The sequence below is a fragment of the Lonchura striata genome, chromosome 9, assembly GCF_046129695.1.
Source record: "Lonchura striata isolate bLonStr1 chromosome 9, bLonStr1.mat, whole genome shotgun sequence".
NCBI lineage: Eukaryota > Metazoa > Chordata > Aves > Passeriformes > Estrildidae > Lonchura > Lonchura striata.
This window is the reverse complement of record NC_134611.1, coordinates 1,916,134-1,939,987: the sequence shown is the minus strand read 5'-3', so window position 1 is coordinate 1,939,987 and position 23,854 is coordinate 1,916,134. Positions and strand designations below refer to the sequence as shown.

Here is a 23,854-nt window from a genome sequence, read left to right as displayed (position 1 = left end):
GCGGCCAGGCTGGTGTCCCTGGAAGCTTGCCTCGCTTTTCCCAGCCAATTGATCAGGTCTAAGGATGATGCAGGGCTGCTCAGCCCGTGTCCAGAGGCTCTTGGCTGGCTGGGAGCAGCTGCCGTGTGCTCCTGGTGCCTCTGCCCTCCCTGCCTGCAGGAGGATGTGCGGGCACCCGTGGGGCAGCTTTTTGTCACCGCTCGGGTGACAGCTCTGAGTGCCACCGCCTCGGTCTGCTGATCTGTCCAAACCTCCTTCCCGAAGAGCTCGTGATGTCCCCCGTCCCCCGGAGAGGACAAGGAGCATGTCACCTTGCCACAGAGGAGTCCCATTCTTAGCAGCTAATTTGGAGCGCGGGGAAGGAGTGCCCTGAAATCGCCCGAGCCTTGCCTTGGAGGCTCAGCGCGGCTCCGGAGCCCTTCAAACAAATCTGGGTTAGCCGAGGACTTTGCAGCCGGGTGCTGCTCCGGAGGAGCGGGGAGCCTGCCGGGGCTCCACCTCCATCCGGATGGGACCGTGGGAGGGAGGAGAGAGCCGCTCATCCCGGGGACGCTGGGCTGCGGGACCGTTCCGGCTGCAGCCCGCATCCCGGCCCGGAGCATCCCCGGAGCATCCCCGGAGCATCCCCGGAGCATCCCCGGAGCATCCCCGGAGCATCCCCGGAGCTGCTCCGTCCTGGCTGGAGCCAGCGCTGGGGCTGTCCCTGCCCCTCTGGGAGGCTGCTGGCACTCCAGCGGCTGGGACGTGAGGAGCAAAAGTTGGACGGTCGGAATCTGTGGTATTGATGATTCTGAGATTGTAGAAAGTCTCTGTCTTTCTGCCCCCTGCCAAAGCAGAAGCCATAATTGGTCTGTGCTGGTTTCCAGGTTGTTTATTCTGTTTATCTCTCACATGTTCTGCTGCCCTGCCCAGCTCTGTCCTGCAGGGCAGCGTGTGGGGCTCTGCCCTCAGTGGGATGTTACAAACATTAAATACCAGAAACTCCCTGGGCTGGATTTACAATAACGTGCCAATATCTGTCACCTACGTTGGACAGTGTGTCCCCAGCCTGAACCAACAGAAAAATGCCAACACCACGGTGAAACATGGAGGGCATGAAGAAGGAGAAAAAGGACAAGGCACACCTAATTTCCTCCATCTTGTCCCCTTTGGACCCCTCATCTAGAATCCTAAAATTTTACTTTTGCATCCGTGCCACACTTAATTATTACTCATATCACCACTCAGAACTGGTAATTGATCCTGTAAGATGGAAAACTCTTTTCCATGGCCAGAGATCACAGCCAGTGTCTCTGGGGGCTCTGTCCAGGGGGTTCCTGACCCCCTGCCAGGGTCCCAGGCCTGCCAGGGCAGCCAGAGGGAAGCTCTGGATCCCCACAAAGGAGGGTTTCCAGCATGGTGTTGGCACAGTGTGTGCCCTGTTCTGGCATTTTGGGGAGCGCTGGGGTACCCTGCATGGCTGGCAGGGTGGGAAGTGACGGGGCTCTTCTGCCTCCCTCGCGCTGCTGGGTGGCCGTGCTTTGTCATAACTTATTGATTTTGATCTTACAGCAAATTAACAGCACAGCTCTCCCCAATCTCTGGCTGCTCCTCACTTAATTAAGTCCTTTTTCTGCTCTCCTGTCAGTCCTGTGGGCAGCAGGGGCTGGGCATGGGCTGGGGCACAAAGACTGGGTGTGGAAAGGGCTCTGGGGAAAGGGAAAGTGCCAGCAAGGGTAAAAGATCCCTGTAAATATCAGGGATAAGCAGTGTGATACACAGGGGGGTGTGGGCCATGCACCCCAGCTGCTGCTGGGGCCAGGGAGGAAGAGGAGACTGGGAGAAGGAGCTGCAAGAACCCGGTTTGCAGATGTGAGAGCTGCCAGGGTATCCTAGGAAACCCAGCCGCCTTTCTGGAGGGACAGGTTGGTACCTGCTGTACCTCAGGGAGAGGGTGAGAGAAAGAGTGCTAATTGCTCAGCACACCAGAGAGCTGCTCTGGCCTGTAATTAGATGAATTAGTGGAACAATGACCCAATTTCCCTCAGTTTTTGGATTGCTGCAAACAACCCTGAGGTTGCTGCCTCCCTCTGTCCCGTTCTCCTCCCCATCCCCTCCTCTCCCAACCCTGCTGCTCCACTGCAACTTCCCTGCTCCTCGCCCTGCACCTGGGGACCAAGCCTGGATGGGAGAGGATTCTGCCAGCATCCCTGAGGTGCAGCATCCCTGTTCCCAGAGCAGGTGCAGGGGCCCCAAGTGTTCCCACTGCTGGACTCAGTGTGCAGCAGCTCCCTCCTGCCCCAATTTGTTTTCCAGAGATGGGCTTGGAAAAAAAAAAAAAAAATCTTTGTGTTTTAAAAGAAAACCTCTGGAGTCCTTCCTGTGCCTGCTGGTTGCCTTCCAAGGTCATCAAACTTTCATTACTATAGATTTTGGAATGTATGCGAGGTTCTCAGCTCCTTCTCAGCAATCCCAGAGCTGGGACTCTGAGGAAGCTCCGTGTATGGAAAAAGCCAGGGCAGCTGATGGCTAGAGGTGCTGCCACAGGAGCACGGAGGGGAGGGACTCACACCCCTGAGTGCTGCCCCTGGCCCATGTGCCACCTCCCTGGGAGGGATCCTGCACGATCCTTGAGACCCCAGATGGGATCCCTGGGTGATGTGGGGCCATCCTGGGGTGTGGGGGGCACTGATGGGGGGCTGCTGGGGCTGGGGGTCCTGAGTGGCTTTGTCTGGTCGTAGTTGCCCATGAATTTAGGTGTGAGCATCAAAGGAGGCTTGCTGGCCTTTGGGAGGAGTTAATCTCTGTACCTGCCTGGGGAACATGGCTTGAGAAGCTTTGTGGCTTCCCCAGCTGGTTCAGGAAAAGATTTCCTTGGAGAAAAGTGGGAAAAAACTGTTTATGCAACAGGCACAAGCGGGAAAAATGAGCAATATTGGACAATAAAACCTCTCGCTGCTCCCAAGAGATGGCAAACTCAGAGAGTCCCCTTGGTGGGCTGCAGCCCGGCTAGCTCGCTCAGGAGAGCCTGGCACTCTTAACGTCAGCCTCGTGGCTTTCCCCCTGCCTGGTGTGACAACATGGCACTGAAGTGGCCAAGGGCTTTCCCTGGGCTAACTCTGCTCTGTCCCTGTGTGCCCACAGCATCCTCGCCACGGCCGGGACACACTTCAACACCCACGTGGACCTGCGGACGCTGCGCGCCGTGCGCGTGCTCAGGCCCCTGAAGCTCGTCTCGGGCATTCCCAGTAAGTTGGATGCTCCTGGTCTTCCTGCCAGGGTGTCTCCATCTGTCCCTGATGTCCCTGGGGGGAGAGGGGTCCTTGTGCCACCTTATCCTGATGTTTTGTGAAGGCTGACCTAGAACAGAGACTAGGTGGAGTTAAAGAATATAGCAGGGATTTATTAAAGGGTCTCAGTGGATCCATCTTGGGCAGCTCAAGAGCCCAGCCAGGGCTGCACCCAAGATGGACCCAAAATCAGTCACAAAATGGACAGCTGGTCACAGGGTATGACACTTTGATAAGTTCTGCTCCATTTGCATATTGGAGTTAATTGTCCAATTCCAGCTTTAGCCCATGCAGTCCCATTCTGCTTGTTTTTCTCTCTTCAGTTCATGTTGTTTCTGCTCTTGTGCTGAGATTTGGATCATTTGTCCTTGGTCCCCAGCTGGAGAAGGAATTGTCTCCCTGCTCTGTGCAGAGAGCTCACCATCCCTGAATATGAAGTCCAGACCTACACACTAAAGCAGCCCAGAATCTGAAAAATAGAAAAGCTAAAACCTGAGGCATCAATCCCACCTTTCCATCTAGCGATAATTCAGAGGTGGCAGCACCCCCCGGGTGGCACTGTCCCCTGCCCAGGCTGCTCTGTGCTTGGCAGAGCCTGCTGGCAGCTCCTCTTCCCTGGCCAGAAGGCTGTGGGTGGATCCTTTCAGGACTGGGGTTTGTTCAGGGGAGATTTCTTGGTTTGGTTGTTTTTTTTTTTTGTTTTTTTTTTTTGGGTTTTTTTTTCTTTTTTTCTTTTTTTCTTTTTTCCTTTTTGTTGCAAGATTTCATCTGCTGGCACAAGGATAAGTAAAGAAACTAGGCTGCAGCTGGCACCAGTCCTGCTGTCCCTCCTGCCCTGGGCACTGGCAGGGCTGGATCCGTGCCCTGGGGGCAACAAGGAGGGCAGAGATGCACAAGCCATGTCCCACCAAGTCCAGGTGGGGCAAGTTCAGGCAGGACATTGGAGTGGGGACCAGAAACAACCTCTGCTGGAGGCTGCTTTGTAGCTTGGCTTTCCCTCCCCTGCATTGGTGCTTTCCTGCAGGATCCTCCTGCCCAGAGCAGGCTGTGCTGGCCTCTTGCATCTCTCTGTTGGCTATCCATCCTCTCTGCTCCCTGTCTCCTTCCTGCCAGAGCTGGGATGGATGTGTCCCTGGAAGGGGGTTAGCAGTGCTGCTCTGAGCTGTGCCTTTTCTCTCCTCTCCCAGGCTTGCAGATTGTCCTGAAATCCATCATGAAGGCCATGGTGCCTCTCCTGCAGATCGGCCTGCTGCTCTTTTTTGCTATCCTCATGTTTGCCATCATCGGCCTGGAGTTCTACAGCGGGAAGCTGCACCGAGCCTGCTACACAAACAATTCAGGTGGGAACAAGGGCTGGGCACCTTCTCTGTCAGAATCCGTTGTATTGGTGATTCTGAGATTGTAGAAAGCCCCGCTGCCAAAGAAGCCATAATTGGTCTGTGCTGGTTTCCAGGTTGTTTATTCTGTTTATCTCTCACATGTTCTGCTGCCCTGCCCAGCTCTGTCCTGCAGGGCAGCGTGTGGGGCTCTGCCCTCAGTGGGATGTGACAAACATTAAATACCAGAAACTCCCTGGGCTGCATTTACAATAACGTGCCAATATCTGTCACCTACGTTGGACAGTGTGTCCCCAGCCTGAACCAACAGAAAAATGCCAACACCACAGTGAGACATGGAGGGCATGAAGGAGGAGAAAAAGGACAAGGCACACCCAATTTCCTCCATCTTGTCCCCTTTGGACCCCTCATCTAGAATCCTAAAATTTTACTTTTGCACCCGTGCCACACTTAATTATTACTTATATCAAACACTCAAAGCTGGTAATTGATCCTGTAAGATGGAAAACTCTTTTCCATGGCCAGAGATCACAGACAGTGTCTCTGGGGGCTCTGTCCAGGGGGGTTCCTGACCCCTGCCAGGGTCCCAGACCTGCCAGGGCAGCCAGAGGGAAGCCCTGCATTCCCACACCTCTCCACATCGCACGAGTGGAAAAGAGCTGGGATGAGCTGTCCCTTACCTCTGCCTGCTTTGGCTCTCTGTTGTGTGCTGCAGGTGAACTGGAGGAGCTGGACCCTCCCCATCCCTGCGGGGTGCAGGGTTGCCCCCCGGGCTACGAGTGCCGGGAGTGGATCGGTCCCAACGATGGGATCACGCAGTTCGACAACATCCTCTTCGCCGTGCTGACCGTCTTCCAGTGCATCACCATGGAAGGGTGGACCACAGTCCTGTACAACGTGAGTACTGCTGCTCTGGGTGGGGAGCTGGAGGCTGTTTCTCTGTGCTGCAAGCTCAGAAGATCCAGAGTTTCCTTCGTGGTGGAAATGGGGTTAATCTTTCCAGAATTCGGGTGTGTTCTGTGCAAAGGGAGCTCTAAAGGCCTAGTCACTATCTCTGACTCACTTCAGAGAGCAAACCCTTGTGGACATGTCCTGCAGTGATCCTCCTGCTTGAAGGCTGTGCCTGAGCAGGCATCCTTCCTCACCTGCTCCTCCTGTGCTTCCCAGAGAGTGGACACGTTTTCTGGGCATTGCAGAGCGGGCAGAGGATGTCTGGTGGCCTGGGCAAGCCTCAGAGCTGGGCTCAGACCCCTTCTCTGGGGCAGGGACAGCGTTTCGGCGTCCAGCAGGGAGCTGGGATCTTTGTGCTGGTGGAGTGAGGAGTGGCTGGGCTGAGTTTGTGGTTTGCAGCTGCTGGAAGCTGCTGATGCCCAAGCCCTTGGAGTGCCCAGAGAGCAGCTTGAGGGCAAAGCTGGGTAAAAAGCTCCAGGCAATGCCAGAGTGCCATATCTCCATGGGCGACGGGCCATATAAGCATGTTGGAGTTTGTGGGCTAGAAGCAACCGTGCCTGTTCTGTTCCCAGCCTAATTTCAGCATCAATTTTAGCGTCACTGCACCGGGAATGTTTTTATACCCTGGTTCCCATAACGCCCGGGGATGTGCAGAGTGGCATTGCTCTGCAGGAGGCAAACTGGATGGCATGTGGTGGGGAAACTGCTTCAGGAGGGACTCTGGCATCGGGGGAAAGGCTGGTTTTGAACCCCAGGCTGTCAGCACTGGGGCTCCCTTTCTTGCTGAGTCTGCCAAAGGGTCCCTTTGGGGGTGCAGGATGGCATGTGTGGACAGATGGATTGTGAAATCTAGGCTGGAGTGAAAAGGGGAGAGCTCATGGCAAAGGAGGATTTGGTTTTCCTCTTCCTGAAGGAGAAGGCAGTGTCAGGATCTTGCTATGTCAGTGGGGGAATTAAGCAGGATTGTACCACCTGAGAGTTCAGACCAAAAAAACTTCAATTTTGTGTCTGTTTCTGGTGTGTCAATGGGATCAGAGAGTTACCCACAGCACCTGTTGCCCAGGTATAATTGAGTGTTTCAGGGAAGGTGCTTTGCCAGTGTATCACATGTAGCCTGTGCATGCCTGGTTCTGGTGCCAGCCACCTGCCCTGAGCCTTGCTCTTGTGTTAATGACTGTCTCCCTGCAAAACCTGCTTCCATCAGTGTCTCCCCTCCTTCCCAGCATTTGGAGTCTGCAGCAATCAGCAGCAGCAGTGCCCGTGCTGCAGTCCTGCTGTGGGGTGTGAGGGCATGGGGAGCAGATGGGCGATTTATGGTCTGGTGGACCTCAGGGGTTTGTTTGAGTGAGTCTGGTCTGCTGCTGCTCGGGGTGTCCCTGCTGGGAAGGCTGGAGCTGATCCCTTCAGTGTCTGGGATTTGCTGATTCACCACCTGGGTCTGAAAATCCAGGAGCTGGGAGCTCTGAAAGCTGTGCCTACCCTACAGGAACCCCTATTTACTATCCTAGCTGCTAAACAGAGGGTTCTCTGGGACCCTTGTGGGGATCCAAATCATCTTCCCAGCCCAATTAGCAAAGCTGGGCAGAGGTGCTCTGTTGGAATTCATGGTATTGATGATTCTGAGATTGTAGAAAGTCTCTGTCTTTCTGCCCCGCTGCCAAAGCAGAAGCCATAATTGGTCTGTGCTGGTTCCCAGGTTGTTTATTCTGTTTATCTCTAACATGTTCTGCTGCCCTGCCCAGCTCTGTCCTGCAGGGCAGCGTGTGGGGCTCTGCCCTCAGTGGGATGTTACAAACATTAAATACCAGAAACTCCCTGGGCTGGATTTACAATAAGGTGCCAATATCTGTCACCTACGTTGGACAGTGTGTCCCCAGCCTGAACCAACAGAAAAATGCCAACACCACAGTGAAACATGGAGGGCAGGAAGAAGGAGAAAAAGGACAAAACACACCCAATTTCTTCCATCTTGTCCCCTTTGAACCCTTCATCTAGAATCCTGAAATTTTACTTTTGCACCCGTGCCACACTTAATTATTACTCATATCAAACAGTCAGAGCTTGTAATTCTTCCTGTAGGATTGAAAACTCTTTTCCATGGCCAGAGATCACAGCCAGTGTCTCTGGGGGCTCTGTCCAGGGGGGTTCCTGAACCCTGCCAGGGTCCCAGACCTGCCAGGGCAGCCAGAGGGAAGCTCTGGATTCTCACAGTGCTCTGTCACTGATGTCACTGCCATGCCCTGTCACCACGTTCCCAATGGCCAGGACCATAAATAAGGTGCCTTCTTCCCTGTTCCTCTGCAAAGAACCAGCTGTTACTGACCAGTTATGGAAAGGAGCAGGGACCTCCCTTGGCTTTTAATTGAATGAGAGTTTGTGCTCTTGGTATCATTAAATGCTGCTGATTCACCTCGGGGGTGGCCAGAGCTGTGTCCCCAGCACTGCTGGGCTGCACCTCCCGTCCTCCCCAGGCCCTCCCTGAGGGCCTCATGCTGCAAAGGTTGTGGGTGCTCGGTCCTTTTGCTACTTGGAGAGAGAAAAATGGATTTTTGTCTCTTTTTTTTAAACAAGAAGATGAGGGATGCAGTCCCCGGGCTCCTGCTGCTAGCCAGCATGGGCCTTGCCCAGGCCATGCCCCAGCTTTGGGGGGACTCCACTTTCCCACTGGGATAAAGTGATGGGGGGCTGTGTCCTTGTGGATTAACGCTGCAGGGGAGAGGGAGATGGCAGGAAAACCACTTTAGCAATCTCTCCAAAAACTGCTTACGACAGAATTCTCCTGTGTGACTGTTATCATGATTTTAAGATCTGTTTTTCTCCACCATTCTACCAGGTCTACAAGTGTGTCTCCTGGAATTTGCAGGCAGCATTACAACAAGCTAATTTCCACATGGGTTATTTCATCCCTGTGCTTGCTTTTTGCTTTCTTCACGTCAGCTTTGCCTTCATGAAGTAGAAATCACAGTATGGGTTGAAATAAAAGAATTGTGGGGTGTTGTTGGTTTTTCCAGCTCCTGTCCCTGGGAGCCTGGAAAACTTAGATTTCTTTTAGAGAGGAGTTTGGCTTTGAGATTGCCTCTGTGGTCTGTAACAGGGGCTAAGAAATATTTGGGTTTCCTTCCTCTCCTGGAGCAGGTGCCCCTTCCCTGGGCTGGCTCCAGACCAAGCCTGATTTCTGTGGGGACCAGAGGGAAGTACAGAGACTCACTGTCCTTACTTCTCTGCCTCTGCTGGCGTGGGGCAGGGATAAATTTTGTCATCAAACACTGCTGCTGGGGCTGGGGGGTGGCAGGGCTGCTGAGGGGCTCCCCAGGAGTGGGGCACAGCTGACACCGGTGGCTTCAGATGCTCAGCCTGGTTTCTACAACCCCAGGAAGCAAAGGGGCAAGGAGTCTGAAATCTTTATTTCCTGAGGGAGCTGGGAGGGCTCACCTTGGAGAAAAAGAGACTCAGGGGGGACTTTCTCACTTCCCTACAGCTCCCTGACAGGAGGTTGTGACCAGATGGGGTTTGGTCTCTTCTCCCAGGCAACAGGGTGAGAAGAATTGCCCTCAGGTTGAGGTCCAGAACTGCACCAGGTGAGGTCCAGATTGGATGTTAGGACAAACTTCTCCAAAAGGCTTGTCAAGCCCTGGCACAGGCTGCCCAGGGAGGTGCTGGAGCCACCATTGCTGGAGGGATTTAAAAGATGTGCAGATGTGGCACTGGGGACATGGCTGAGCGGTGGCCTTGGCAGTGCTGGGTTAATGGTTGGACTGGCTGACTTTAGAGGCTTTTCCCAGCCCAAACACTGCTGTGATTCCTGCTGGCACCCCTCACGGGCTCCGAGCTGCTGCGTGTTCCCTGCACGGATCTGCCTGCCAGGCTCAACTCCCATCCTCTCCTGCCAGGAGGGGTTGGGACCACAGGGGAGCAGGAGGGTCAGACAGCACAGGCAGCCTTAGGAGACGCCAGGCCTGAGTGCTGAGAGCTTCTGGGTGCTTCTGCAGCAGGAGGGGAGCATTTGCTGGGGGAAAGAACACCAAGCTGCTGGTGGCTTCCCAAAACACCTCCCAAAATGCAGTGGTGGCAGGCAGAGCTGTGTCCATGGCTTTGGGGGAGGTGAGTCTGGGTCTTGCAGCCCCATGGAGAGCTGGGCAGCTGCAGCAGAGAGCCAGGAGGCTGCAGGGCCGTGGGTTGGGTGCCAAGTGTGAGCTGTGAGTGCAGGAGTGGCTGGAGAACGGGGGCTGCTGCAAGGATGGGGGTTTGCAGCCCGTGTGACTCAACCCCCACGTGCTTCCAGCATGCTGGAGGTGCTGGGGCCAGGAGGAGAGGATCCCCTCAGTGTCTGGGATCTCCTCTAGGTGTGGGGTGCAGGAGGGTTTTGGTGAATCTCACCATGTGCAGAAGTAATTTTGTGCTGCCGGGGCAGGGCTGGGTTTGCACAGGTTGGCTCGGGCTGGTTTTGTGTGTGAAGCACCAAACTTGATCACAGGATTGCAGGATGGTTTGGGTTGGAAGGGACCTTTTAAAGAGCATCCAGTCCAACCCCTCTGCCGTGGGCAGGGACACCTTCTCCTAGTCCCACCCAGCCTTGAAGACTTCCAGGGCTGGGGCATCCACCACCTCTCTGGGCAACCTGTACCAATGTGAGACCACCCTCCTTGGGAAAAAATTCTTCCTTATGATTCCTTAAATCAACCCTTTTTCAGATTGAAACCACTCTCCCTTGTCCTGTGACAACAGGCCCTGCTAAAATGTTTGTCCTCATCTTCCTCATGATTAAAAGTACTGAAGATCTTCTGCTGGAGGCTGCCTTTGAAATGCAGTGGCACATCCACCCTTTTTGAAACAGAGCCTGCTCGGGCCAGCCTGATTTGGGATGCTGGGGAGGGGAGGTGTGTTGGTATCACTGGTTATGCCAGGGCACGTGGGTCAGAGATGTGAGCAGGGCCTGGCTCTTCTGCTTCCTGCCCCATCCCCGTTTGTCCCAGTCACCCCTGGAGGGGCTCAGAGCAGGAATCTGTTTCAGAACAGCTGTTTTTCCATGTGTGTGAGTACAAAATTGCCCATTGCATGTTGGCATCGATTCCTGGGCTTTCACAGCCGTCCCTTGGGGTGCTCAGCACTCAGCTGCCCTCCCTGAAGCACCTTTGTGTGAGCAGTGTGAGTGAGATCTGAACATGCTGCAGCTCTGGGTGGATTCCTCCTCAACCTTTTGGAGAGTGAGGACAGTGCCTGGCTTTTCATAGACGCAGCAAAATTGACTTGACCAGAGAGAATTTTCCACTTTTTGTGGGGTTTGCTCAGACCTGAGCTGGGCTGGGAAATCTCCCTGAGCCTCAGTACCTCCAGGAGCTGCTGCAGATCTGCTGGACACTGGTGTCTGTGTCCTGGGGTGCCAGGGCAAGATCTGCAGCAGTGCCAGCTGTGCACCAAGGGTTGTGGGAACTCTGCTGGTGCTGCAAAAATCCCAAAAGCAGCCCTGGCACCGCAGTGTTGGGCTGAAGGAGCTTGGTGCAGCAGGAGGCTGGGAGTGTGATGCATAACAGTGGCTCCCAGCAAGGAGCTGGGGAGAGGAGAAGCAGGAGGAGGAGGAGGAAGGAGAGGTGGGAGGGATGGCAAAAAGAGGGAAACCACCTGGCTTTTTTGCTCTCCGTGCTCTGGGATGGCACCAGGGCTGTGCTCTGGGATGGCACCAGGGCTGTGCTTTGGGATGGCACTGGGGCTGATGGCACCAGGGCTGTGCTTTGGGCTGGCACCAGGGTCTCCAGCTTGTGAGGGGAGCAGGAGTCCCTTCTCTTGTGTTTGAAATGAAAGCACAAGGCACACAGAACATCCTGGTGGGGAGGTATGAAAATTTCATCAGCACCCAGAGCTCGGAGCAGCTCGGCAGCGGGCACAGCTGCTGCAGCTGTTCCTGGCAGCTCCCGGCCGGGCAGGCACCGAGGGATGGGCTCAGCCTGCATGAATGGAGGCTGCCAAAAAGTCCCCAGTGCTTGTGACACCATGGGACAGAGCATTTTCCTCCTCCCTCCTCCAAAATGCTGCTTTAAACACAGCTGAGTGTGTTAGAGCAGACTCCGAAAGGAGACTGCAGGTTCCACCCCAAAGGTTCAAGGCCTTCCGAACTCAAAAAATGAGCTGTTTTCCCCCAAATGGCTCCAGTTGGTGCCCGTGCTGCCAGCCGTGGGTGCTGCCAGGCACGTGTGTGGCAGCCAGCCTGCTCTCCCCTTTCCTCCCTTTCAGAAAACAGAGCACTTTCTTTCTCCACACTCAGCAAAGCCAGACCCTCACCAGCTTGCCAAATGTTCTTGCCTCTTTTTTTTCCCTTTTTTCCCTCTCTGTGTGTGTGTGTGTGCTCTGAAATGACACAGCAAGAAACAAACTGTGTCTGCTGGATCCCATCTTCCAGGCGTGTTCTATCAAAAGCTCCCTGCCCACACCCTCCTCTTACTCCAAGGAGGTCTGCTGGAAGCACTGGAGGAGCTGGGGGGGGCTGCTGGGGGTACCAGGGGTGCTCTGGCATCACCCAGCAGCTCCAGGCTCAAGGCTGGGAGGTGCCGGGGGGGGTCTCAGTTCTGCCTTGCTCATCTTTGTTAAGCCCAGGACTTGTAGTTCCATTAGCAGGCTTGGTGCTGGTGTTGGAAAGCTGGTTCCAGACCTCTTGGTAGATGTGCTGCTGTGCTCCAGGGTTGGGTTATGGGGCTCTTGGGGCCTGTAAAGTGCTGGTTAAATTAGTATCTTCTTTAATGCCATATGAAATGAGTTCAACTGTTCACAAGAGATGACAATGTGAGAGCTACTGCTAGTACAATAGCATAGGAAGTTTCAGCTCTTGAAGCATTGTGGGATTGCTCCTGGTGAAGGTTGGTTTGGGTTTTTTTTATGTCAGTAAAAGGACTATTGTATTTTTAGATGTTACTAGTTGTGCACAGGTCTGTTGCCCCAGAGCAGCACAGCTGAAGCTGGGGATGTTCCTCCGTCTAGGAACATCATACAACGATGAAAATCATATCACGAGGCCCAAGCTGCCTCTTTGGGCTTGCAGCGTGCCCAAACCAAAGCAGGGATCCAGGCCCTATGAGAAAACAGCCCCAGAGGTGATCCTGTGGAAGCCAAGCCTTGCTGCCAGAGAGGTGTGCACTGGAGAGAGCCGTGCAGCTTTGCAAATGCTCCATCAGGGAACGCTCATCCTGCCTGGGGAGTGCTCAGGGCGTGCTGGGGAAGGCACAGGAGGGGGCTGGGAAGGGGGAAGGTGAAAGTTTGGGAGCAGAATTGGAGGGATCACAGTGAGGGATGAGTGTGGGGAGAGGCAGAGCAGGAGGTATACATGAGGACTGCATTTGTGCATCGATGCTGGGGCACCGGGGTGCAATTTCTTGGTGGGTTGGAGGAGAACAGCACTGAAATTGGTTTCAGTGCCGATTTCAAATATTTTGAAAACGCTTGATTTTTAGCAATGCTTCCAGCAGCGCGTTTTTTGCATTCCATTTAGGAAACAGAAAAATGAAATGCATCGTGTCCTTTTCCTGTTTCCCCACTCCCTCCCTCCCTGCACACAGTCAGAGAGAAGATTATGCTGAGCTTTGTGCCCTGCTCTGGCATTATTCCTGCCTGTCCCTGGCCCCCCAGAGCTTCCCAGGACTAGTGAAGGGCAGTGCTGGAAGAAGGCAATGGGGCAGGAGGTGCCCACCCTGCCTGGATACCCTGACACCTGGCCATGGCACAATGTGTCCTGCCCTGGGCCAGTCCTGGCCTTGCAGAGGAAATGCACCCATTTCCTCATTAACCTGATTTGGGAAAGCAAAACATTTCCATTCAGATCTTGTCCAGTGCCAGGGTCACTGATGGATCCCAGGCAGGGAGTGAAGCATGGCCCTGCATGCAGGAGATTCAATTACTGCTATTAAAGGGAACAAGGAGATCTGTTACTGTGCTGGGGAGAGCAGCAGCGGGTGTCAGGGTCTGCAGGGAGCTGCTTAGGCCAGGGAATCTGCTGAGAGGTATTTTTATAATTCATTTTCTCCCCCTTTTGCTGGGCTGTGAGGCTGTGGCTGCTGGCCTGTGTGTGAATCTCAGCTGGATGCAGCTGTGGTTTGCAGGGAGGAGCAGGGCAGGGGCTGGGGAGGTGATGCTGGGGGACACCATCAGCCATGCTAGGGGCATGATGGGTGTCACCACCAGGCAAAGACCATCTGAAGTTGCCAAGCCAAGGATCTGGAATGCAAATCATGCAAGCTGTGGTGGTTTTCCACCTGCTGTCCTGCTCTGCAAGCACCCAAGAAGTGCTGGGGAAGGCAGGCACAGCTCCCAGGGCAAAGATCCTCGAGATCCATAGCTTTTCCCATCATCCTCAAACCTCTGTGTGAATGAAATCCACATCCTGCTGCTCCCTGACAGCTTTGGGTGCCCACAGGTCCCCAGTTCCCCTCCCCAGTGAGGGAATTGCTCCCTGCTGAGCAATGGAGTGGCCATGAAAGCTCCCTACACAAGATTGAACCTGCTCTCTGTTTATTTTTAGCCGGGAGAGACTGAGTGTGAGGGGTTTATTGAGGTTTTCCCCCCTCCCTTCCCCTATAGCAAAGAAATCCTGAAGGTTCCCATGCGCCGCAGCCCGAGGGAGGGGACGTGTGGGCTGTGAGCTTGTGCTGTGCATTCAACTTGAGGATATATTTAGATTTCTTTAGATTTCTGGCCCCCCGAGTGAGACCTGCTTTTGCAGCTTCCCGCACCTTTTCCTGCCCTTTGGGGGGGAAAAAAAAGAAAAACCCAAAAAAACCAAACAGACACCCCAAGAGCTGCCTGAAGAATAACCTCATGCTTGGGGGTTGAGAAGCAGGAGCTGGTGGGGGCTCTTTCCTGCAGGAGTGTCCTGCTCCCACGCCCTGGTGGTGTCATTTATAGGCTCAGAGGGCTTTCCTGGCAGCAGGATGGGTCATGTCAAGATGTCAGTGTGGTGGTTCTTGATCTGGTGGCCACAGAAGAGTTTGGAGGGTGGTGGGGAGTAAAATGAGAAGGAGGCCTCTCAAAGGGAAGGGAAGAAGCAGCAAAGATTTGGCACCAAGCAGCTCCTCCATTTCCCAAAGGAATATAAAAAGCCCGTCCCAAAGTGCTTGGGTGGATGATGGGACCTGCTCAGCTGTGCAGGGAGCACAACAGGAACCTGGAATTTCTTCATTAAAGGAGTTGGTGTAAGTTAGGGATTAAAATTCCTGTGTCTACCCTGAATTCCGCAAGCAACAACCTTCAGCAAAGGGGGAAAAACCCTGTGGGAAGGCACAGGAGACCAAGATGATGAACTACTGCCTACAGAGGGATACCAAGAACAAATGGTGCCCCCAAGGAATGGGAAAAGGGCTGCTCAGTCAAAACAACATCTTGGTGCCAAAAAGGCTGGGAAATGCCATGAGGGCCGTTGCAAAGTTGTGTTGACACCGACCTCCTGGAGGAGCAGTGAGCGGTTCCCCACCTCTGCAGATGGAAGCGAGGCCCAGTGAAATGACACCTGGAGAGATTTGGGCAGGGATGGACATTTCAGCCCCGCCTTCCGTCAACGCAAAGCAACGAGAGGCGCGATACCAGCAACGAGGGCATGGCCAAGGTGGAAACCATGGGAGCCCAACGCTGGGACCACCGTGCCCACCAGCCTGGGTGCTCGGGATGGCTTCCCCCCGAGCTCGGAGGGAGCTGGCACATGAAATGGCAGGTCTGGTAACAAGTATTTTTAACAGCTCCATCGAGTTGGGGGAGGCACCATCTGACTGGAGCACAGCGAATGCGGTGCCTATATTTAAAAGCGGGGGGAGGAGGGGAGGAAAAGTAAGGCAGGCAGGAATAGGACTGCGAGGCTGACCTCGATCGAATGCCATTTCGGAACAGATTTGGGAGGCAGGAGAGGAAAGGGAATCATGGGTTTGTCAAAGGTAGGTCACGTCGGGCTAACCTGGCACGGCGGGCCTGGAAACGTCCTAGAGCTGCTCCTTGTAGTAAAGAGTTTGCTGTGGGAGAGGGGTAATGGAGAAGGGAAGAGGGGAAGGGGATGTGTTGGAGCCCTGGTTAGTGAGAATTTCAGACTTTCTGTGCTGACAGGCACTGACCCCCAGGAGAGCACTGCACTTGACCTGAGGCCGTGGAGAAGGCTTCCAAAATGGAATGGTAGAACTAAGATTATAGATGTGTAGTTTAAATAAAAGTGTGTAGCATCACATGGTGGAAAACCTAGAATTTATGGTTTTAGAATATAGTAGTATATATAAAGCAAAATGGAGGTTTTGGGATGGATGCTGGTCCTTCTTCTTCACCTTCTTCTCCAAGGGTTTTGGTGGTTTTGTGTAATTGGATAAAATAGTCCCCATTGCGGGCATGGGTGTTTGGCTATTGGGTTAAAAGTAAAAATAACTTAGGTGTCATTTCTTAATTGGACAATTTATCCTTAAGAGGCCTTTTAGAGAGAGAGGCATAGCTCCATTTTTAGTTTGTTAGAGTGAAGTGCTGTAGAACTCATGGTTGGTGGGACTGTAACAGAGATAAGAACTGATAAACATCTGAGTTCCAACAAGAAATAATGCCCTGATGAGGAGCTCTGTGAGGCTGGCAGGGAAGTGGGCAGTGCTGGGATGGTGTTGAGGGGACAACGGGGATGTCATCGACTCATGGAATCCTTGGGGATGTGTCCTCCAGCATCCACTGGCTTCCCAGAGCTGGAGGGACAGAGGCTGCCATCCTGGGCTGGGAGGCATTTGAGATGTCGGATGCAGTGAGGAATGGAAAGCCAAACTCTTGTTAAGGAGCAGCAAAGATCTCTCCTTGGAGCTCAGGTTTTGTTGGCTGGGAAGCAGTGACATGGAGGAGGAGAGGGTGAACGGGTGACACTGGGGTGACCACGAGGTGGCTGCAGGGCAGGGGTGGCACGGAGGAGGGAGGATGGTGGGATGCAGGTGAGGTGGTAAAGTCTCTGTGGCATCATGCAGGGATGGAGTGTGACCTACCAAATTGCTCACTCAGGTCTCCTGTGTCCAGGAGGGATGAACTGAGCCTGGACTGGAGCGGGGAAAGGGCTACTGGATAAAACAGGGCAGGAGAGCCAGCTGGGCAAGAGAGAACTGGAAGAACCTTGCTTTGGCCAGCAAAGCAGAGGCTGGAGACGGCTGTGATTGCTGTCTAGAAATAGATCAGGATGGAAAGAGGAAGAAAAAGAGCTATTTCAGCCAAAGGCCACTGCTGGCAAAATAACGGAGTGGCGTAGAAAATGACCACAAATAAATTTAGGCTGGAGATTACAGCAGCCATTGGAGCATCTGCTTGAGGAGGCTTCCAGTGGGGATAGTGAGTTTTTGACAGCCTGAGTGGCTGAGCAAGTACCAGATGATGGTCTGGAGCCACTGCATCCAGACTGGGCATCACCAGTTCCTGGGTTTTCAGGGAGCATTGGGATGAGAGAAATTTCATGTTGGGGCTGGGGGATACCAGCAAAGCTGGCACCAGCCAGGGGGACCTGTGTGGCTGCTGGTGGCAGTGCTGTCCCTGGGGCTGCTGGTGGCAGCCTGGGTGGTTGAGACCATCCCTGAGCTCACTGTGGCCAGTGCTGTGTCCTTGAGTATGGGGGTCCATGGCCACAGCTGCCCATCTCCTCCTCTGCCCCTCCTGCAGCTGCTGGGTGAGACTGATGCTGTGACCTCCCAAATCCCCTTAAAAATCTTTCCAACCCCCTTTTGCCTCCACCCCCAGAGGAGCCAGGAACTCAAATGCACAGAGGCTGGGATCACAGTTAGCCCATGCCACTGGGGTCCTGCCTCAGCTGTCCCTGCTGCAGGTCCCCAGTTCCACCAGATTTGCTGTGCCTGAAAAATGGAAAGGGAAGAGGTGGTCTGGGCACTGATAACCCTGGGAAAACTGCCTATTTCCCCCTCTCCCCTGCTGAGATGGCTAAAGAAGGGATGGTGATAGCCCAGTTCTGGGGGAAGATGTCTTGGTCTTCCGTAGGAAAGAAGCTCCTCTGTTTTGTGTTCCCTGTGACAAGGACCTCGGGGAAAGCCTGTGTTTTCTGGACAGGAGCCAGTTTCAAAGGCAAGCAATCCTGACATGAGTGGCAGGTGCCCTGTGGCATCTTGTCAGGGAGCTGAAGCCCTGCCAAGCTTGGGCTGAGGGTTGTACAATGCCTTGAAGAGTGATGCCATGGGAGATGGTGCTGCCAGAGCAGAGCACAGTGGCCTGGTCGGGAACATTGGCTGTCGGGAATTCCCGTGCATCATTCCCTCCTCCCTGTGCTTGCTGCTCCTGTGGCCTTAACAAAAGGGGCTGGAGGTGAACTGGGGCTCTTGAAAGAGCAGGATCTTGAGAGGATATGTGTGGTTTCCCTAGGGCCAAAGGAGGAGGGCAGTGAGTCCTTCCAGATGATTTCAGAGCCCTTATGGCTGCTGTGTGCCAGGTGCTCCTTGTCACACACTTGCCCACGTCCCCTGTGCCAGTGCTGTGGTCAGTGCCTGTGCTGGGCTGTGCTGGTGCCACCCTTCTTGCCCTGGGCTCGGTGCCAGGGTGGTGGGCACACCCAGCTGAAGTTCCCACTGGAGGAAGACTCCAGCACACATGGTGACTTCCTCTGCTTCTGGGAATGGCGCTTCTCCCGTGGCAGAGCCTCGCCTCAGCTCCTGCACTGGCCGAGCAGGAGATGTGGTGCCAATGACTCAGATGAAGATGAGGGCTTAATTAGCACGGGGAGAGGGGGGAAGAGAGAGAGAAGAGAAAGAGTCTTTCATTGCAAGAAGATTGATACCACCTCCCCCAGACAGTCACGTTCTGCCGCATCACCCTCAGCCCGGCGTCATGCGCACCGTGCCTGACACCAGAGGACAAATGGGGCCTGGGAGGGACAGAGGGGCACTTTTATTAAAACCTCTGGTGAATTAATGTCTGGAGGTATTGAGCAGGGCTCATCAGGAGCCTTTGCAGCTGTCGGGCTGTGCCCTGTGCTCATAGCTCCAGTCTGATCTCAGCTCTGTGGCTTTGGGGGATGTGCCTGTGGTGGGAGGATGTCTGCAAGGTGTTAGTGATGATGCCAGCAGTAAAATGCCTGTTTGGAGATTTCCCACCATGCGTGAAGGGACAAACACTGGTTGCCTCTTCTTTAGATGCCACCTTCCCTGGTCTTAAAGCACCCTATACATCTCTGCTCAGCAGGCCCTGCTGCCGTGGGGCTGCTTTGCCCCATCCTAGTGGATTTGCATGGCAGCCCTGAACTAAAATGCTGGGGAAAACATGCTCAGGGTGACCCCTCACCCTCAGCACCCCAGTTTTGGGCTGCAGGACCCTGCACCTCCAGCTACACCCATCTCTTACAGACTCTGCAGGGATGGTTGGAGGGCGCGGAGGAGAGCGGTCCGGCCTGATGAGGGCTGGAGTCTGGAGACTATGGCTGGTGCTGAGGGGTGCCAGGGCTCTTGTGGTGGGGAAAAGTGCCCACCAAGGCTTGGCAGGCACGGCCTCATCCTCCTGAGGAGCCTGGTGTGGTCATCCTGGAGCACTGAAGTTAACACACCCTCCCTTGCTGGCGTTGGAGGTGATGTCACATGTGGTTTTTTCTTTCCTCTCCAGACCAATGATGCCTTAGGAGCCACCTGGAACTGGCTGTACTTCATCCCCCTCATCATCATTGGATCCTTCTTCGTCCTCAACCTTGTCCTGGGAGTGCTGTCAGGGTAAGCAGGGTCATTCCCTCCAGGCTGTGCCTGTCACACATTTCTGGTACCTAAAGCTGGTCCCTGTGTCCCTCCATCCCCTCCATACCTGCCTGCCCCACAGCAAGGGCTTGCTCCCTGGCTCTGCTTGGTTCTTTCTCAACCTGGGGAGCTGGGAGAAGGACAGCCTTGAAGATATTTATTATTACTGTCATTTCACCTTGCTGAAGATCTCCTGCTTTTGGTTCCCTTGTGAGAAATGGTCACTAGGGATCTTTGGGCTGCTTGGCTCCTGTGAGAGGGGAGAGACATGGTGGGGAGGGGGGTCTGTGAAAATGTGTTTGAGTCCAGGCTGTTTGTGGGGGGTGTGCCTGGGTTGGGATGGGTTTGGGGAGTGATAGAGAGCACCTCTGTGCTGCGACCAGGAGGATGTGCCCTGCACTGGTGGAGTGCAGGCTGGTGAGCATAGGGGTGCTTGGGGTGCACGTGGATGAGCCCAGAAGAGAAGGAAGTAGGGACAAAGCAACTGTCCCTGTCCTGCAATTCCCAAGGGAAAGGCAGTTTTAATCCAAGCCATTAAGATGGGTTTGGAGACAAAAACTCATCTTGTCTCCATGACAATGAACTGTGGTTGCACCAGCACATCCTCAGTTGCTGGCAGGGGCTGGTGAACAGCGAGAGCGTGCCCTCTCCTGCACTGGGGAAGATGTGGGCTCCTCTGTTCTGACTGAAGCAGGTCATTTTTTAGCTAATTACGCATCATGACAAAATGCAAAAATTGTTGGAGCACTGGTTTGGCCAGATGGAAAGCCCTTAGGTGCAAGAGTCAGGGTGGAGAATAGCCTTGGTCATCTCTGTCCCTCTCCTGAGTGTCTCTGGAAGTTCAAGTGTGATGCTGATGATTTCAGCAGTTTCTAGAGTGGCAGGTTGGGTCTGTTATTGGGCTGAATTTTCCCAGCTCTCATTCTGGGGTCTGACTGAGTCCAGGAGCTCTGGGGACAGGCTGCAGGGAGGGCTTCGCTTTGCCGTGCAGAGAGGGAGTTCTTACGGGGGATGAAGATATCCAAGCAGCCTTGGGTGGAATTTGTACTTCTTATGCCACATCCAGCTTGGGCGTTTGGGCAAAGTCCAGCTGGGTCTCAGTGTCAAGCAGGAGCTTTCCTGCAAAAGCCTGGAGAAGGAAAGTTCGGAAGCTGGGAACAACGTTATCACAACGTTAAATTGTGTCAGTGTAGTGTGTTGTGTGGCTTTTGGTGCTGGGGTGATGCTGAAAGCAGCTTGGGGACACACACTGGCCAGAGGACCACAGCGGGGCTGGTGGAATGCCTGGCCATGCCCTGGCCCACCTTGGTGCTTCCCTGCACCAGGGCTGCCCGAGGCAGCTGCTCCCATGCCTGCTGAGCTGCATCCTCTTGTCTAGGACTCTTCCCAGGCACCGGCTGGCATTTCCACTGTTTGTTTATTGCTAACAGGGGAAGGATGCAAGTGGGTGGGTGGCCTAATTGGCAACAGAGATGCTCTCGTGGCGTGGCAGATATCCAGGGTACAGCAGGACTGCTCAGCTCCCCGGAGGGCTGAGTGAGGTGAGCTCAGGTGGCCAGCTGGGCTCTGCCACTCCATGGCAAGGCCACTGTGTGTGTCCCCCTGCCTGGGCACAGCCACATCCTCTGTGGCTCGGTGGATGCAGCACCTTGGCTGGGTGAATTGTCCAAAGGTGCTGCTGGAGCCGTGGAGGAGTAGGAGCTAAGGGGCAGGAGAAGGTACTTGTGCACACAAATAATGTGTGTCCTTGAGCTCAGCAGGAAATGCCTCGCTCCTTGCTCTGTTTGCTGAGCTCTTCTTGTTTTTAGCACTCCTCTTGTGCTGGAAGAGAGTACTTGGCTCTGCTGGGGGATGGGAGGTGTGACCTTTCCATTGCCCAGCTCTCAGCTGAATGAACAGGCAGGGCCTGGCCAGATACCCCCACTTGTCGCGTGGCCGTGCTGAACTGAGAAGAAACGGTCACTTTGGGAATGAGTGCCGTGGAAACACCTCCACTGAAGGAATTCTTTCCCTGGCAGTTACACCAGTGCTTTTGGGGAAGCCAGGCCGTGCTCAGCTGAAATCATGGCCACTGGGAGCCTCCTTACAGGAACCTGGCCCCACGTGGCTTGCAAACTGCACCATCTGCATCGGTGGATAACAAGGTCCACTCGGGATTTCCAGCATTCCCCTCGTGGTGCACGCTCAGGAGCTGCTGCTGAGCTGCCTCTGCCCTCTCCTCATCTCAGCAGAGGCTCCCTTTGGTGAAACAGCCCAACAGCCAGGGTGGATCCCCAGTGAGAAGAGGCTGCAGGAGGACATTTGTGTGTGGCTCACTTGCCACCAGCAGAAGTTTGCCGGAGCCCAGATTTAGCAGTCTCCTGGTTGCGATGAGCATCTCTCCCAACAGTCAGTTCCCCAACTGTTAAGCTGAGGCATGACCTCTGTGATGTAAACAGCCTGGATCCATCTGCTCCTGAAGCACAAAGTATGTGGGAGAGGAAAAGAAATGATTTTCATCATAGGCAGGCTCCTCAGTTTTTCTCCCTAAATACGAACAGGCACGCACTGGAATCGCATGCAGACTCTGTAAAGAGGAGATGGAGCTCCTCCAGGCAGGGTCTTGGAGAGCCAGTTCTGCTGTGGCCTTGGCATTTATTACCGTGTCTATTAACTTCCCCCCTCTATGGGTGCAATTATGGATCAATTAATTCTGACTGAAAGCAGGAAGAGATAAAAAAATTGGCCCCGTTCCTCTTTGGGAGCAGGTACGGAGCCCAAGGAGATGTGACTGCTCAGCTTTTAAAGCTGCACGAGCTACTGAGGCAATCCTGGCAGGAGAGAGTCAGTGGGAGCAAGTGAGGATGCAGCGCGTTGAGGATGGAGCATCCACCCAAACGCCGTTTCCTACCTGAGGCTGCCTTGTGGCCTGAGGAATTGCACGTGCTGGAGATTTGCAAAGATCCCTTTTTTTGTGAAATTGTTGAATTTTGAGGGTTTTTTTTCCCTCAGCTGTTTCTCACGTAAAACATTTGGAACATGTGTGTGTTTGGGCTCTGTCTCCGGAGCAGCAGAGACCTGACGAGAGCCACGCTGCCCTGTCGCTGCTGCTGGTGGCATGTGCCAGTGGCAGTAGTGCCACCCCAGCAGTGGCCACAGCCTGAGGACTCCTACAGAGCTTCAGTACCAAACAGGCTGCATTTTGACTCTTTCCCACCTCCCTTTCCACAGCCTCTGCAGAAAAAATTTGATTTGCAATCACCCTCCTCCATTCACTGCAGCATCATCCTTCAGCTGAGAGCTGGGAGACTCCATCCCCATATCCAGCCTTGTGCATCCAGCCCCTTTCCAGGGTGTCAGAGCTCTTATAGTCACTGCTGTGTATTCCTGGCCTGCAGAAATAGCAGAGTGGGTGCAGAGTGGAAGGAGATGCTGCCTGACCTGGGAAGACTGGGCCCCCAGGCCAGCCAAGGAGAAGGCCTCTGGAAGCTAATGGCAGAGCAAGAAGTCGAGCACAATGGCAAGAAAAATGAAATCTATCTGCCTTGTACCAAACAAGAGAGTAATTTAAATCCTCCTAATTGCTTCCACTCATCCTGGTGATGTTAAGTCTTTTCTCCCTTTAAGTCTTTTCTGCCCCCCACCCCCAGCTCTTACACTAAGCCTTTGAAAGAAACGACTAATGTTATAATTAAAGGATCAAATTGGCAAGATTTCTTTGTCTTAAGATCTTTCTTTCAGGTTGGGTTAGCACTGCGTTCCCAGTCTCCGGAGAGTTTTCTTCAGTTCCTTCAGGAGCTTTCTGTACCATCTTCTGAAATCTTTTCACTTCAGTTAATTTGATTTTTTTTCCCCATCCGATTTGGATGCATAACAAACGATGAATAAAATTAAGTTTTGTAGCAATTAATAATAAGGGTGTTGAGGGAATAAGTGTACATTTTCAATGGAAAGAGTGTTCTTTTTTGCCAGCTCCACACAAAAATCTGGGCCCCACACGGTTGAGCAGCATCTGGTGCTTTGAGGCCAGAAACATTGGGAAGAGGATAAATGCCTCAAACCTTTGTGGAGGGAGAAGTGGGGGACATGCAGGAAATGCAGGAAAGCTTGTGGGGAGACTATAAAATCCCAGCAAGACATCAACAAACAAAATACTTTGCTATAATAATAGTCAGGCATTGGACCATGCTGCCCAGGGAAGGAGTGGAATCACCATCCCTGAAAGTGTTCAAAAAACATGGATGTGACATTTAGGGACATTCTGTGGTGGTGAACGTGGTGCTGTGCTGTTAATAGTTGTATTTGAGGATCTTCAGCTCTTCCAAGGGCTCCAAGCCCTGTGCAAACAAGCTGCCTGACAAGAGGCGTGCGTGGCTGCTGTGCTGGATCCTCTGCTGTTGCAGGGAATAATGACTCCTCTTACAGCCAGCTGGGTGAGAAGGGAAAAAAAAAAAATCCACAACAAAAAGATGACTCGCTGACTTTCCCCTTTGATTTCTCCTGGCAAATTATTTGCCAGCATGTCTCCGCTGCTTCAGAATTGCTCTTATTCCTTCCTCCTTGCAAATCTGCTCCGTGGACTGCCTGTGGTCTGCGGGCTCTGGGTGAAAAGGCTCCGTTT

The 23,854-nt window shown here is 53.7% G+C and overlaps 1 protein-coding gene across 10 annotated transcripts in view; it reads left to right on the top strand.

The window, feature by feature from the left end:
• Positions 1–23,854, top strand: part of CACNA1E (calcium voltage-gated channel subunit alpha1 E) — a 142,880-nt gene that overhangs the window by 64,634 nt on the left and 54,392 nt on the right. For all 10 annotated transcript variants that reach the window (XR_002466839.3, XM_021545916.3, XM_077785285.1 and 7 more), the window contains 4 exons: positions 3,124–3,227; positions 4,457–4,609; positions 5,322–5,503; positions 19,130–19,233. Coding sequence is in view for 9 of the 10 variants with exons in the window: in XM_021545916.3 (XP_021401591.1) it covers positions 3,124–3,227; positions 4,457–4,609; positions 5,322–5,503; positions 19,130–19,233 (543 nt within the window). In the remaining variant the exon portion in view is untranslated. The remainder of the gene's footprint in view (positions 1–3,123; positions 3,228–4,456; positions 4,610–5,321; positions 5,504–19,129; positions 19,234–23,854) is intronic.